At 41.1% G+C, this 13833-nt stretch overlaps 2 protein-coding genes across 5 annotated transcripts; one reads left to right on the top strand and one right to left on the bottom strand.

Annotated features, from left to right (window-relative positions):
• On the top strand, window positions 203-6897 carry LOC110429782. Of its 4 annotated transcripts, none has more exons than XM_021446357.1 (9): window positions 203-465; window positions 1644-2456; window positions 2998-3764; window positions 3936-4215; window positions 4296-4517; window positions 5109-5282; window positions 5408-5596; window positions 5732-5845; window positions 6407-6897. In XM_021446357.1, exons 2-9 carry the CDS (start codon window positions 1755-1757, stop codon window positions 6701-6703), a joined length of 2745 nt encoding a protein of 914 aa, XP_021302032.1. In that variant the 5' UTR covers window positions 203-465; window positions 1644-1754; the 3' UTR covers window positions 6704-6897. The 4 variants fall into 4 exon arrangements, with proteins under 4 accessions (XP_021302032.1, XP_021302031.1, XP_021302033.1 ...); XM_021446356.1 differs by having other exon boundaries at window positions 203-558; XM_021446358.1 differs by having other exon boundaries at window positions 203-608.
• Window positions 8620-13656, bottom strand: LOC8086129 (argininosuccinate synthase, chloroplastic). The gene is made up of 10 exons (XM_002442008.2): window positions 13497-13656; window positions 13088-13134; window positions 12937-13018; window positions 11765-11921; window positions 11618-11666; window positions 11056-11238; window positions 10266-10340; window positions 10014-10199; window positions 9655-9743; window positions 8620-9393 (listed from the first exon to the last, which is right to left on the bottom strand). The coding sequence occupies exons 1-10, from the start codon at window positions 13528-13530 to the stop codon at window positions 8841-8843; spliced, it is 1455 nt and encodes a 484-aa protein (XP_002442053.1). The 5' UTR covers window positions 13531-13656; the 3' UTR covers window positions 8620-8840.

Here is a 13833-nt window from a genome sequence, read left to right as displayed (position 1 = left end):
TTTTTTAACAAATCTAGTTAAACTTAACTGTAGCGATAAATATTTAGAGATAGATAGGGGATATATATTAAAAGTCAAAGCTGACTTATAATTGGAAACGGACAGAGTAGTACCGTAAAGAGTAAAGACTGTAGTCTGCGTGTGGGGTAATAATTGGCAAGTAATGATGGATGAGCAGGTGCTCCACAAGCAAAATTAACCCCAAAGTTCCATGTGACCTCGACTCTACGAGCTCTCCGGATTTCGATTAGGAAAAAAGAAACTCGCTCAGATTCTTTCCTTTCCTTCCTCTGCTTCGGAATAGTTTACTCCGCTTTGCTTTGGGTCACGATCTCTTCTCCGTCCGTCTCCTCCTCGACGCAGGGGAGGACGGCCGGCTGCTTTGTATCCAGCGCCTTGTTCGCCCCACCCACCGACAACCCGGACTGCGCGTCCACGAACACACTCGCCCAACAACAGACCAACGTGAGCAATCCTCTCCAGCCGATGCTTCCTCCCCATCAATCTTTTCCGGCTCGTTGCATTGCTTCTGGATTGGCCTGCCCCTGGTAGATTCAGGTACCTGCTGCATCTGCGGTTCTTGACGCGTTTACTTCGGTTTTCCCGAGGTCCTTGTCTTATCCTTCTTCTCTCAGCATTTCAGCTCGATTCGATTGATGCTTCCTCATTTGGTTTCTTGATGAGTGCAGCGATTTAGGAAGCATACTGGATTGGTTTGGGCGTCTGTACCCTGTCCACTCCCTTCACCTTTGTCCTGGTTTTTAGTACGCCATTTTGGTTGTCCTAACTTGCTTGTGCTGATTTAGAGTTTAATCGGCATTCATTGTAATTCCCGTACTGAGTCCTCTTGGGTTGTTGCTTGGCTGTTTTGCTTTGCTAGCACTAGCAGTACTGCATCTTTCTTTTTCGTTGTTAATGTGGGTAAAGTTTTTGCTTTTTCTTCACCCAATGCTCCCTTTTTTCTCTCCATAAACTGGTTCCTTGATGGCTCAGGCTCACTTTATAAGGGCTGTTCTTGAAGATCAGCTGGACTGGATTTAATGCAACACGCTCTCTGGTTTCTTTGCCTCTGTTATGGGGCTGGTGCTTCCCATGTTCTGGATGCTTCATTGGTTAGTCTCAGTCCAGTCCGGTCAAAGTCATCTCTTCTCTCAGATCTCGTGCTGCCGCTAGCATTTTCCCTAGTTTTGTTCGGTTCTAGTTAATGTATCATCTCCCTTTGCTTCATCGGCTAATGCGTCCGTTTTGTTTGGGTTTTACGCCACCTTGTTCTTTTTGCTAAAAGTTTTGCATTTTAAGGACATTTTTCCGCTCACTGCAGCCCCACTACGATCATCTTGCTATCCCACTATTATTGTTTATTTTCGTTCCTTTTTGTGCATCATCGCATTTGATTAGTCGATATCTTTACAACGCAGATGTGGATGATATGAGTTGCACTTGTGCAATGATTGACTTAAATTCTTATATCCTCCATCATTGCAATAAATTTACTTTCTGGTGAATTCTTTAATTGTTGATAGGTGCTTATAAACTTGCCTCTTGACTTCTACTAGCAATACTTAATTGGATAAGCATCTTAGGACTCCATGTACATGATCTTAATCATTAACTGCTCTTAATCACTGCCTTACTGAATGCAGGGACTTCGCTTCCAATGTCATCGTCTGATTTCTTCTGTTCGGAGTGAATCACATAAGTTGAGAGGTTTCTTCTTCATCCAGTAAGCTCAGTCTGTACCCAGTACTGCAACAATGGTGCTTGGCCTCCGAACCAAGACAAGGAAGGATTCTGCCTTCCATGTGGATTTCAATATTCTCATCCAAGAAATCAGCCCATGGCCCCCTTCTGAATCCCTGAAGTCTTTGCGCTCTGTAGTACTCTTCTGGGAAAATGGCGAGCGCAATTCAGGGAAGACGAGCACTGTTGCGCCTTCAATTGGGTCAGGTTCCGCAGCAGGGAAGATTGAATTCAATGAGTTCATAAATCTACAGGCTGTTTTCCAGAAGGAGGGGTCATCCAAGAGTGGAAAGTGGCAGAAGAACCTGCTTGAATTGAACTTGTATGAGCCGAGAAGGGATAAGCTCAAGGGCCAGCATTTGGGGACTGCAACACTAGACCTTGCAGAGCATGCAATGTTTCATGAGGACACCAGTGTCCCTGTGCCTCTCAGTTCCAAGAGAAGTTTCAAAAACAATGCCCAACCCATGGTTTACCTCCGAATCCAGCCTTTGGATGGAGATAACTCAAGCGTTTCTTCAAGAGATGCATTATCAAAAGAGGCGTCAATTGATCAAGATTCAAAGGAATTTGTCTCGGCAACGATGAGTGAGGAGTATACTGAAGATACAGAGTTTGCTTCCTTTACTGATGATGAAGAAGAAGCAACTCCATACATGTACCACTCGGGTGGAACTGCTCTCACAGGTAGCAGTAGATCTCAGGCATCCCTCAAGGTAAAAGAACTCCATCGTATATGTGTAATTCACTCTTATTGCATCTGTTTATCGTACTTTAAATAAAAGGTTCCTTTTCCAAATTGTCATGAAGAAACAGCATGATACTCCCTCTGCTTTTAAATATATGGCATGTATTATCCTAGACGTCACATATTAAAAAATGGAGGGAGTAATAATATTGGGTGAGTTGTTGCTACTATGTTGTTTCCATTACATTACCAAGTTAGTGCTATTATATCATGTACTCGTTTTTTGGACTTACACATTGTTCCTGTCAAGGCAAGATATAGCTGCCGATATAGTTAATACAAGAGCTCACACTCCACGTGTTCTTTTTCCTTTTGTTATCAATGTTCTGTTATTTGTCTTATATTCTTGTCAAGTAAACAATATGTTATCTATTATAAAGTAGGAATTTCACTTACAAGCTCCAATAAAAATAGTAACAGTGTAGTTCATCGCCATGTTTATTGTATCCAATCACAACATTTTGGCATTGTCTCTAATTCCATATCTGAGCCTACTTTGAACTTGCTAGGGGAAGGATATCAGGTTAGCTGGTAATGAAGGTACTAGCTCATCGTTGGACTCTCAGCATGAAGCGACATCATCCAGTATGAAAGTGAGGAGTGAAGAAGTTGAAAAGTTTCCAATTCAAGTACAAAAGCAAAATGGCCATCCATCAAATCTGTCTCTCTCATCAGATTTGCCCAGAGAACAAAATCCGTCTCTTCCACCACACAATGCATTCAGAAGTGGTCGTAAAATGTCATTTGCGTATGGTATGACTGAATCTAACCAAAGACAGTTTGGGGAGAGAACTTATAGCACTTTAAATACAGATAGAACAAGGAATATGAGGTTCAGTATGAGAGTTCCAGATGTTAATGGAAGTGTCATAAATAAGAAAGTTGATTCCCAAAAGGAAGAAGTGAAAGAAGTTGATTCCCAGGATATTGCAATTACTCATGAGAATAAGGTCAGTGCTGATGATGGATTGCAAGTCCAGGAGCCAATACGTATTTCAAATAATCGAAATGACAACAAAGTTCGAGAACTAGAACTTAGAATTGAGTTGCTTGAAGCCGAGCTAAGAGAAGCTGCAGCTGCTGAGGTAGGCCTTTATTCAATAATTGCAGAACATGGTAGCTCAGTAAACAAGGTTCACACACCAGCACGAAGGCTCTCCAGGCATTTTGTGCATGCGCTTAAAAACTGTTTAAGAGACAAGATGGGAAGTGCAGCAAGAAACGCAACCTCTGGGCTGGTTTTGGTTGCAAAAGCTTGTGGATATGACATTGCAAGGTGCTTGAGAATTGAGATTCCCTCAAACATCAGTATTTTAAGGAAACTATAACTTTTTTAGGGTAGAACATTTGGCATACCTAGAATGTAGTTTTACTTAACAGTAATTAATGTAATTTTAAACTCAAGTATTTCTTTATTTGTAGGCTCACATAGTCTTTCTCTAATCAGGTTGAGTTTCTGGTTGTCAAACTGTGTTGTATTGCGAGCAATTGTTACGGAAACTTCTAGGCAATCGGGCACTGTAAATAGCATCAGTTCTGGTGATTATAATTCCAAGACAACATACAAGAAAAACTCTGCATCAATGTGGGAGTCACTTAATAGGAAGAAAGGAAAGTTACTTTCCCCTGAGTTTGATAACTGGGAAGATGTTGACACATTTATAGCTGCACTAAAGAAGATCGAATCATGGATATTTTCACGAATTGTTGAAACCCTTTGGTGGCAGGTTTGTTCCCCTTACCGATTGCTTTTATCCCTTCCTTCATAGGAATTTGTTGAACATGTCATAAAAACCATGATTTGCAGACATTCACACCACATATGCAATCTGCCAATATAACTGGTGATTTGAAAAGTAGTCCAAATCCAAAGAAAAGCTATGGAAGAATTACTGTTGTGGGCAACCAGCAACAAGCAACCGTATCAATGGACATATGGAAGAAGGCCTTTAAGGAAGCGTCAGAAAGGCTTTGCCCAGTAAGGGCAGCTGGACATGAGTGTGGATGTCTGCCTATGTTGACCAAATTGGTGAGCTCCAAATAATTGATTAGTAACTTCTTGTTCATTCTCAGTCAGATACTTTTTAAATAGTTACTCACTTATCTGAGGTTTTTTGAAGCTAGTATTACTGTAGTTATCCATGGTATATTTACATATTCTTTTTTGGAGTAAATGGTAGCTCTGCAAGAAGATCCCAAAAACTCTTTACTAAGAATATAAGATTTCCTGTGTATCCAATTTTGAATTTTATTTTCCTCCCAAAAAAATGTTACTTTGGAATTTCATAACTATCAGAACTAAGATTGCATTAAAATTGGTCTGGAATCACACTGGCCAGTGCGATACTTACTGGTCTGGGAGTACAACCAGTAGCCAGCTGGTTTTTTATTGCTGGTGAGCACTTTGCCATACGCTACAGCTGCTTTCTTAGGTCTGTATGGTGAAGGTGTAACTTAACACTTAAATTTTCGTATTGCATTTTAAATGTCTTTATTTTAAGACTTCCTCAATGCAACTGGATCTTGATTCAAGATTGAGGCTCTGAGAGTAAAAGAAATACAGACTATGTATAAAACCCTTTGACTTGTTCTAATTTCCAACAGTATTTCCCTTCTACAGGTGATGGAGCAGTGCATAGCTAGGTTGGATGTAGCAATGTTCAATGCTATTTTGCGCGAATCAGATGATGAAATTCCAACAGACCCAATGTCTGATCCAATAACTGATCCTAAGGTTCTCCCAATCCCATCTGGGAAATTCAGCTTCGGTGCCGGGGTCCAACTGAAAAATGCTGTGAGTTAAATGACAACTATGCTTATTGAGTTATTGTGAGGTCACACAACTTACTGCAAATGGATGTTTTGTCTCCCTTAATTCTCACTTGGTACAAAGACCATTGACCCACTTCCGTCTTCTAGATTGGCAGCTGGTCTAGATGTCTTACCGACTTGTTTGGCATGGATATGGACGACTATCCAGAAGCTGAGAATGGGGATGATGAAAATGGCTTTGGTGAATCTCTAAAGCCATTCTATCACCTGAATGCACTGAGTGATCTCCTAATGCTCCCCAAGGATGTGCTCATGGATACCAGTAGCAGGAAAGAGGCATGAACTCCCATCTTGTTCAAAAGAGTGCTCTATATTATAATGACTTATTACTGATATAAACTATTTTATGTTATTTCCTGTCAATTTGAAACATTTAAAAAAAATCTTATACTGTCACGTCATGTTTTACAGCTTTGCCCTGCCTTTAGCTCATCAATCATCAAGAACATCCTGGATGTCTTTGTACCAGATGAATTTTGTCCAGATCCCATTCAAGGTTCTTTACTTCAAGCATTAGAGTTGGAGGTTAGTTTATTGAACTCTTCGTACACTAAATGTACTCAAAGTTTAAGATCTTAATTTGCTGTTTACCTGCATTCCATCAAAACCATTAGATGTCGAGTCAATCATGTGGTTATGGGATATAAAACCCATCCCAATTCCATTTGGCATTAAACACACAAGGTAGGCTGTTACTGAGTGGGAATCTATGTTGCAGAGACCTAATGCCTTTTAAATTTGTAACTAGTTTATACAACTCAGCACGTTTTCCAAATATATCAGCATCTTTTTCATTCACCAGCACAACTACTAAAATTCAAAAGCAGTACGGAGTAGTTCTCTAATGCTAAATATGAAATTTTGAGGGTGGGTGTCAGCTAACATTTGTAAACTTTTATAATAACCATTTTTCCATGACATATAGATTTTAGGTATATCTTCCATTAGGCTACTAGTTTCACAGGAAGTAAACTACAGTAAAAGAAGCATGTGTACTTATCTGCAGTTTGAGTGAAATTACTCTATTTCAATGCAAATTAAGGAAGGTATCTGACCATGGGAGCCATAAATCTCCTCTTTTAATAGGACCACCTGGAGGTTAACAAGGGCATACGGTCGATCCCATGCAGCGCATCCCCAATTTTGTACAATGCCCCTGCATCTGGGGCAATACTAAGCGTCATCGGTGATCCTAGGAAGAGCGGGTCCACCATCCTTCGCAAGTCCAACACGAGTGATGACGAGCTTGATGAGCTGAGCTCCCCACTTACCTTCATCTCCAACACCTCATCGAACCCGCTTGCAAAGCTGAAGCGGATCAGCAACTCAAGCACAGCGAGGTACAGGCTCCTCCATGAGGTGTGGAAGCTTGATGACCAGTAGGACTTGGTCCTATCACCTCCATGGTTCCTCCCTTTTGTATATGTATATATAGGTTTTCTCCTATGATTCCGGCTCATGTATAAGATTTCAGTCTATTTGTTATGTTATGTTATGTTACAAGATCAGAGGAGCAAGAAATAACAAGGGTTGAATCTTAATAAATCCGGTGTGTCTAAATGCAAGATTGTTCAATCTGTGCTGTGCTCCGGTGTGGATTATGTGTTTTGCATTTTTTTTATTTTTTTGAGTGGAGCAATGTGTGTGTCTAAATGCGAAGATTGTTCGATCTGTGCTGCGCTCCGGTGTGGATCATGTGTTTTGCAGATGTGGCAGGCTAAATGCAAGTGGGCCTAAATGCAGGTCAGCAAGAAGTCGAGGTCTGACTGAGTCCAATGTGCAGGCCCATTTCTACTCCCCACCCGCGGTGATACTAGCGCAGTGAAAATCTTTAGTCCCACACCGCTGGCTCGCAGTGACACTCACTGCTTTATATTGCTGAGCTGAGAAGCAAGACCAACAACCAGAGGGTGAGATGATACCTAGGTAGGTGTCCACGCATCACCTGCACGTCCCACGTGCTGTTTTAACCCTAAACCCTTACTTGGCTTAGTCCGAGGAATGGTTTCGTGGTCTCAAGGCTTTCTGCCAGTGCTTTGGCCTTCATAACATAAGCACTGATGCCTTGCTGGCCCCTGCCTAGGTGTAAGGGTTGGTGGGTCCAAGTCCTGTTTCTGGGCCCTATATATCCCCCTAGTAACCCTCTTTTTTGTTTTTCAATTTCACTCTTTGTTTTTACTTCTTTTTCATGTGTGTTTTTACTTCACTGATATGTCCCGTGCATGTTTCTTTCTCATGTGTGTTTTTACTTTACTGATATGTCCCGTGTATGTTTCTTTCCCCTTTGAGAAACGATACTGTAGGTCTAACTAAATAAATATATTCGAATTTTTGCCTTTCAAAAAAAATGAGGAATCAAACCTTAAAGCGTGCTTAAATTTTGAGGAATTCAAACCTTATCTTTTCCTAATATATAATTGTGAAAATTTTAGTCCACCGTATCTTTATATGTCTACCGGTCGAAAAAATAATTAAACGATGCTCCTCTCGTTCGGATATGGTTTTCTATTATTTTTAACTTTTTTTTTCTGTTTATGGCACGAGGACTCTTGGTCCAATTGGGTTAGGGGAAAAAAGGTTACGGGGTGAATCTAACTCAGAAGCGTAACATGAGTTTAAACCAATTTTAAACCGAAACAAGCGAATAGTTGGGCTCGACAAAAATCTAAAACAACCAAAAAATTTTGCCTTTTTATTATTAGAGAAGAAGAATGAACTACATATTAGAACTTTGATTTTTCTTTTGCCTCCGATTAACATCTAACTAAATAAAGAAAGCAGAGAAAAATAAAGAACGTAATTCTTATCCTTTTCTATTTGACTATTAAGAGTTGTATTTAGAATACTTAGGATATGAGAAATCTATTTATATTAGGGCTCCTACTCCATATTGGTTTAGACGTAAGTTATTCTAACTCGTATGAGCACAGGTTATATATATATAAGTCCAGATAAAAGAAACTCTCCATCATCTCCATCATCTGGGAGTTAGAGGAAGACAGACAAAAAAAATAGTTGCCTCTTTATTATTACGTGTATATATATATATATATATAGGTAATAGAGATATAGATATAGATTTGATAGCTTTTTTTCTCCCGTTGCATCGCACGGACATCTTAAGTGTGCTTAAACCTCCTAGAAGCCCCCGTTTTAATCCATAATCTCCTAACATAATTCCTGGGCATTTATCAGTGTATATCAGTTTGAACCCAAATAGTCATGGATAGACATCGCTCAAACATTATAACACATCAATCGATAATCGCAGAGTGGTCGCCTCAATCAAAAGGAAGAAATAAGAAAACCAGCTGATGTATTAATCATAATATTTTGCATTGGACTGTATAGCATAAACGGATGGTAACATGGCATGGTAAACTCAATTGTCACCCAAATACATTGGGACAAACTCAAAGAAAGTGTACAACACAATCCCATCAAATACCCATCAGTCTGCAATCACTAGGAAACTCCCATGAAAGAGATTTTTATTTCTAACAATCAACCAGACAACTACTCAGATACCCTTTTCCAGCATTGCCCGGACCCGTGTCGGTAGACCATACAGCCTGATGAACCCCTCCGCGTCAGCCTGGTTGTAGATCTCCCCATTCTCAAACGAGGAGATATCTTCCCTGTACAGACTGTAGGGGCTCTTCCGGGACGCGACGTTCACCGACCCCTTGTACAGCTTCAGGGTCACCGAACCAGTGGTCGTCGCGGTAATCTTCTCCATGAAGGCGTCAAAGGACTGACGAAGCGGGTCAAACCAGCGGCCTGCGTAGACCAGCTCAGCGTACTTAAGGGCAATGATGTCCTTCCACTGCATTGTCTCCCTGTCCAGAGTCAAGGACTCCAACTCACGCACCGCGGCTGCCATGATGGTGCCACCGGGGGTCTCATACACACCACGTGACTTCATGCCGACCAGCCGGTTTTCCACCATGTCGATACGCCCAATCCCATGCTTTCCACCGATTTCATTGAGCTCCGAGAGGAGGGAAGCTGGTGAGAGGTCTCGACCATTGATTGAAACAGGAACACCGGCAATGATACCAATCTCCAGATACCTGAATGTATGCGCCTCAGTATTAATCTATCACAGCATTGGTACATATGCACTGTGCAAATGAAAAACCTATGTTTATACTAATCATATCAAATTCCAGACCAATCCTGCTTGGGTGGATCCAACTCTGGAATACCAGGTGCAATAATGGTCTATGTAAAATGGGGTCAATGCTCAATTGTGCATACACAGTAAACTATGCTACAGACTGCAGCAAACATGAAAAATATATAAGCGAAAAGATTTAACATTAATCACTCACTCAGGTTCCGAGGGTGCATTTTCCGGAGCAACAGACATCATATACATATCTTCCTTTGGCTCATTTGCTGGGTCCTCCAGGATGTCACCCTGCAATGTATAGAGAATGATTCAGTTCATCTGACATCAAAGATAAGCTCATGTTGTTTGGTTAAAGGCGTCAAGAAGGTAAAGATGCAGAACATTAATCGATAACACTAATATGACATTTTGCATATATTGGCTTAAAAGTTGGAGTGACTATCTTATAAGATTCTGGTAAAATAAGATTCTGGTCTACATGTAAAGAAAAGATAATGAATCACAAAAATGCTTTAATAAAATAAAACTAGAAGTAATAAACAAGAAAATAGATAATACCTCATGGCTAAGGTGCCACAAGTTTCGATCTCGGCTGTATATTGATTTCTTTGAAACTGGAACAGGTACATTATGTTTCTTTGCATATTCAATAGCATCTTCACGTCCTGTGATATCCCACTCCCTCCAAGGTGCCACCACTTTAAGTTCAGGATTTAAAGCATAGAACGTAAGCTCAAAGCGAACCTGCAGAATAGGGTGGCATTAAAAGATGACCGGCCATATTAATATTCAAGCTAACAGCATCATTACCTGATCATTGCCTTTCCCAGTGCATCCATGGGCAACTGCATCTGCACCAACTTCCTTGGCAACATCAACCATTGCCTGCAGTGGAGATACAATTTCTTAATATACCTAAGTTAGGCCATAAAACTTGGGGCATCCAGAAGAATAAGAGCATATTAATGCTGCCAATGCAGCCCCACCTACAGATCCTAAACAATATATGCAGCATTCAGCATATTATTTGTAGCATATTAAATATTTTATTGCAACTAAATAAACAAATAGTGAAATACGAAACAACACGCCCTACCCATGATATTCTTGTTCCACTAGTTCTACTGCATGATGCCCATAAGACTCATAATAGGTTAACTGAAAGATCATTCCATGCCAAACAACAGCTGAGCAACCTACTCTACAGGACTAGCAAATCAAATCAACAAAATAAAGATGATCATCCAATCCAATGGAACAAATAAGAGATAACAATGTATTAAAGAAAAAAACTGTCAAGCCTATATATATACCAAGAAGCATACCATGTTCTACTGGAACAGATTTGATATATTCTACCATAAGAGTAAATGGCTACCAAAGTTACATCAAGTTTACATGAGCAACTTTGATGCTGTAGTAGTGATTATAATTCAAATTATATTTCTTCTGTCGTGTGCATTTACAGTACACTACAGCCATGACGTCAATCAAATCTCAAGGGAACATGCAATATCAAAATTTACTTTTCAAGAAATTATATGATGCAGATTATTTGTGATTATACAATAACAAGATGCAGTTACTGTATTAATTTTACCTTAGCAATAACAGGCCTAGCCATCGAAGTCCCAAGCAGATACTTTCTTTCATAAACTGCACCTGCACGCAGGCAGGGGTATATATATTCACTAACAAATTCTTCTCTCAGGTCCTTCACAACAAGCTGGCATGCACCACTGGCTTTTGCCTTCTTCTCTAACCCTTCCAATTCAATGGCACCCTACGTAAATGTATTTAAACAGATGGTTAGCTACAAGAAAATGGATAGAAAATCCAAACTATGACGCTACCTACATATTGACAACCAAACAAAATAATCAATCTCTAGAAGATTAGAATATAAAAAGATTTACAACTTTAGAAATTAAGACAATGCAAAGCCATAGAAACAACAAGTGAAGAAACCATTAGTTTTGGAACTCCTGACAGAAATGCAACAAGAATGAAAAAATATGCAAGTGTGCTAAATAAGAAAGAGACATGGGAGGGAAAGAAACAGGAATATGTTGGCTAGACATTACAAAGCTTTCAGTAGAATTGTACAGCAATTTCATTATGTATGGTAAGAATAGGTCAAACTATAATATAAGGTTACAAACCTGGCCAACATCAGCAGTGAAACAGACGACTTCACAACCATAGTTCTCCCTTCAATTAGTAAACAAAAAAAATACAGTTTGCACAAGTTAGATAATTGTAGACTTCAAGCTTCATAAAAGACAAATTAAAATAAGGAATATCTGTACCTGAGCCATGGAACAATAACGGAAGTATCCAAACCACCACTGTAAGCTAAAACAACTTTATTTAATTTTCCACGCAATCCACCCTTGGTTTGATCACCACTACTAGCAGTGGAAATTGCACCCTGCTCTTTTCCAGTTGCCATTGCACACCTGATAGCTGTGTATTTTCACAAAGATACAGGAGTTATTTATCATATAGTAACAGAAAATTGCTATTCTGATTTCTAGATAGCAGTTCCAAAAATATATTAAGTCACTAAAGTTTCCTATTACAAGCAGTAAGAAGCTATTTTGTTGCATAGGGAAGTTCATGAAGAACAACAATATTACAGGACCACCCTTCCAAAAGCTTTTTCAGTCAACCCTTTTTGCCTAAAATGGTTGGTCCATACTCCATAGATGAGAATAAGCCAGTGTCCACCAAATTGAAAAGAACAAGATTGAACAAAATATGTGTTCAATTAGATTCCTAGTGATGTCCATAGTGATTCAACCATAGATGGTTAGCATCATCAAGCAAGGAGGAATTCTAAGGGCAGTTTCGTTGGAACAATGCAATTCAAGGAAGTGACATAATTTTTGCAGGCCAAGAATTTTAAGAATGATCAAATTCAGAACCACTAAGATAAATAAAATCAGTGGGAAGTACAGAAAACAGGTGGTTCCAATAGTGTGTACTACATTGCAGGTATAGAGGTTCTTAATATGTCAACGCGCACAAAAGAAAGACTGAAAATACCAAAGGCTGTTAGAATATGATACCCCTAGTTATGTGCAGCAACACTCGGATCTTTAAAAGGATAAGCCTGCACCGTATTAAGGACGGCGTAGACGAATCTTGTATAAAACACCTAGTAGTCTCACAGCTCTACTTGATCCTCTAGGCCCCTCCTATTCTTGTCCTATACAAGAACCTTGTGCAATAGAACTGTCTTAACCTAATCCTCTAGAGCGCTTCTAAGATGAGACCTTTGTGCTTGCTTGATTGATGCTAATGGTCCCCACCCCTTGTCTACATAGTACCCACCAAGACCCTGTTCATGCAAGTAGAAGCTCTATTCCTAGTAGGATTTTACACTAAGACCTAATAGAATAAGACGAACCTAATAGAATTATTAGAAGCCCTATAATACTTCACCTATGTAGAGTCTTAGTCCAAGAAGGATTTGTACCTTGGCCATTGCGGACCCTGTTCTGGTGGCCTTGAACCTGAACAGCCACCGCTCCAGGGAGAGAATTCGACGGCGCTCCAACCTGGCATCCATATCAAAGGTTATGTCGTAACAAGTGGAAAACAGAGGATGGCAATACCGTCGTTTTTACCTTGTGAATAAGGCAGGCCGAACTGGAGTCGGGACGGACACTAATCCCTGCAGAGCCATAGCAAGAAGCCGTTAGAGCAACAGCATAAACACGTATAACAAAGCCCTAGAAACATCTAGCGCGGCCCTGTTGAGCAAACACGCAATGCAGGACAGGGACGGACTCGGCGCCGGGGTTCAGCTCAGCTCAGCTGAACCCTTGCACGAAGATTTGGGATTCGGGAATATGAATCAAAACGGCGCACGGGACAAGACGAATCCCCCTGGTCGCCTCGACGGGATTGAGGTGCCCGCCGCCGCGTCCATCCCGGCGAGACGGATTGGGTTTGGTCACTAGCGAGCGACGCGACGGAAAGACGGGCACGGGTTAGAACAGAGTGAAGCGGGCGAGCAGGCGAGCCGCGGCTTACCGGCGATTCGGGAGGGGAATCCCGCCGACGCCATTCCTGGTGAGGAGGAGAAGCGGAGGGGGAGAGCTGCGAGGGCGCGGGTCGGCGGCGGCCGCGCGGGTAGGAGTAGCCGAGTAGGACTGCGGAGGAGAGGGTTTACCCACTGGGCTCTGCCGACGGGCGTTCGGGGGTTTTTGACCAGCGGCGGGGTGCTCGACGGAGCCGCCAGTGCTACTGTGGGGCCGGACTGGGCCGGCCCACTGAAAAGCCGTCGCCTGTTGACAGGCTGAGTGAGTGAGTGGTGACTGGTGTGGCCAAGGCCGAATTAAGGATGGGGATGGTGTGGTTCTTCTCTAAT

Source organism: Sorghum bicolor, chromosome 8, assembly GCF_000003195.3.
Source record: "Sorghum bicolor cultivar BTx623 chromosome 8, Sorghum_bicolor_NCBIv3, whole genome shotgun sequence".
NCBI classification, from domain to species: Eukaryota; Viridiplantae; Streptophyta; class Magnoliopsida; order Poales; family Poaceae; genus Sorghum; species Sorghum bicolor.
This window is presented reverse-complemented; position numbering and strand designations above follow the sequence as displayed.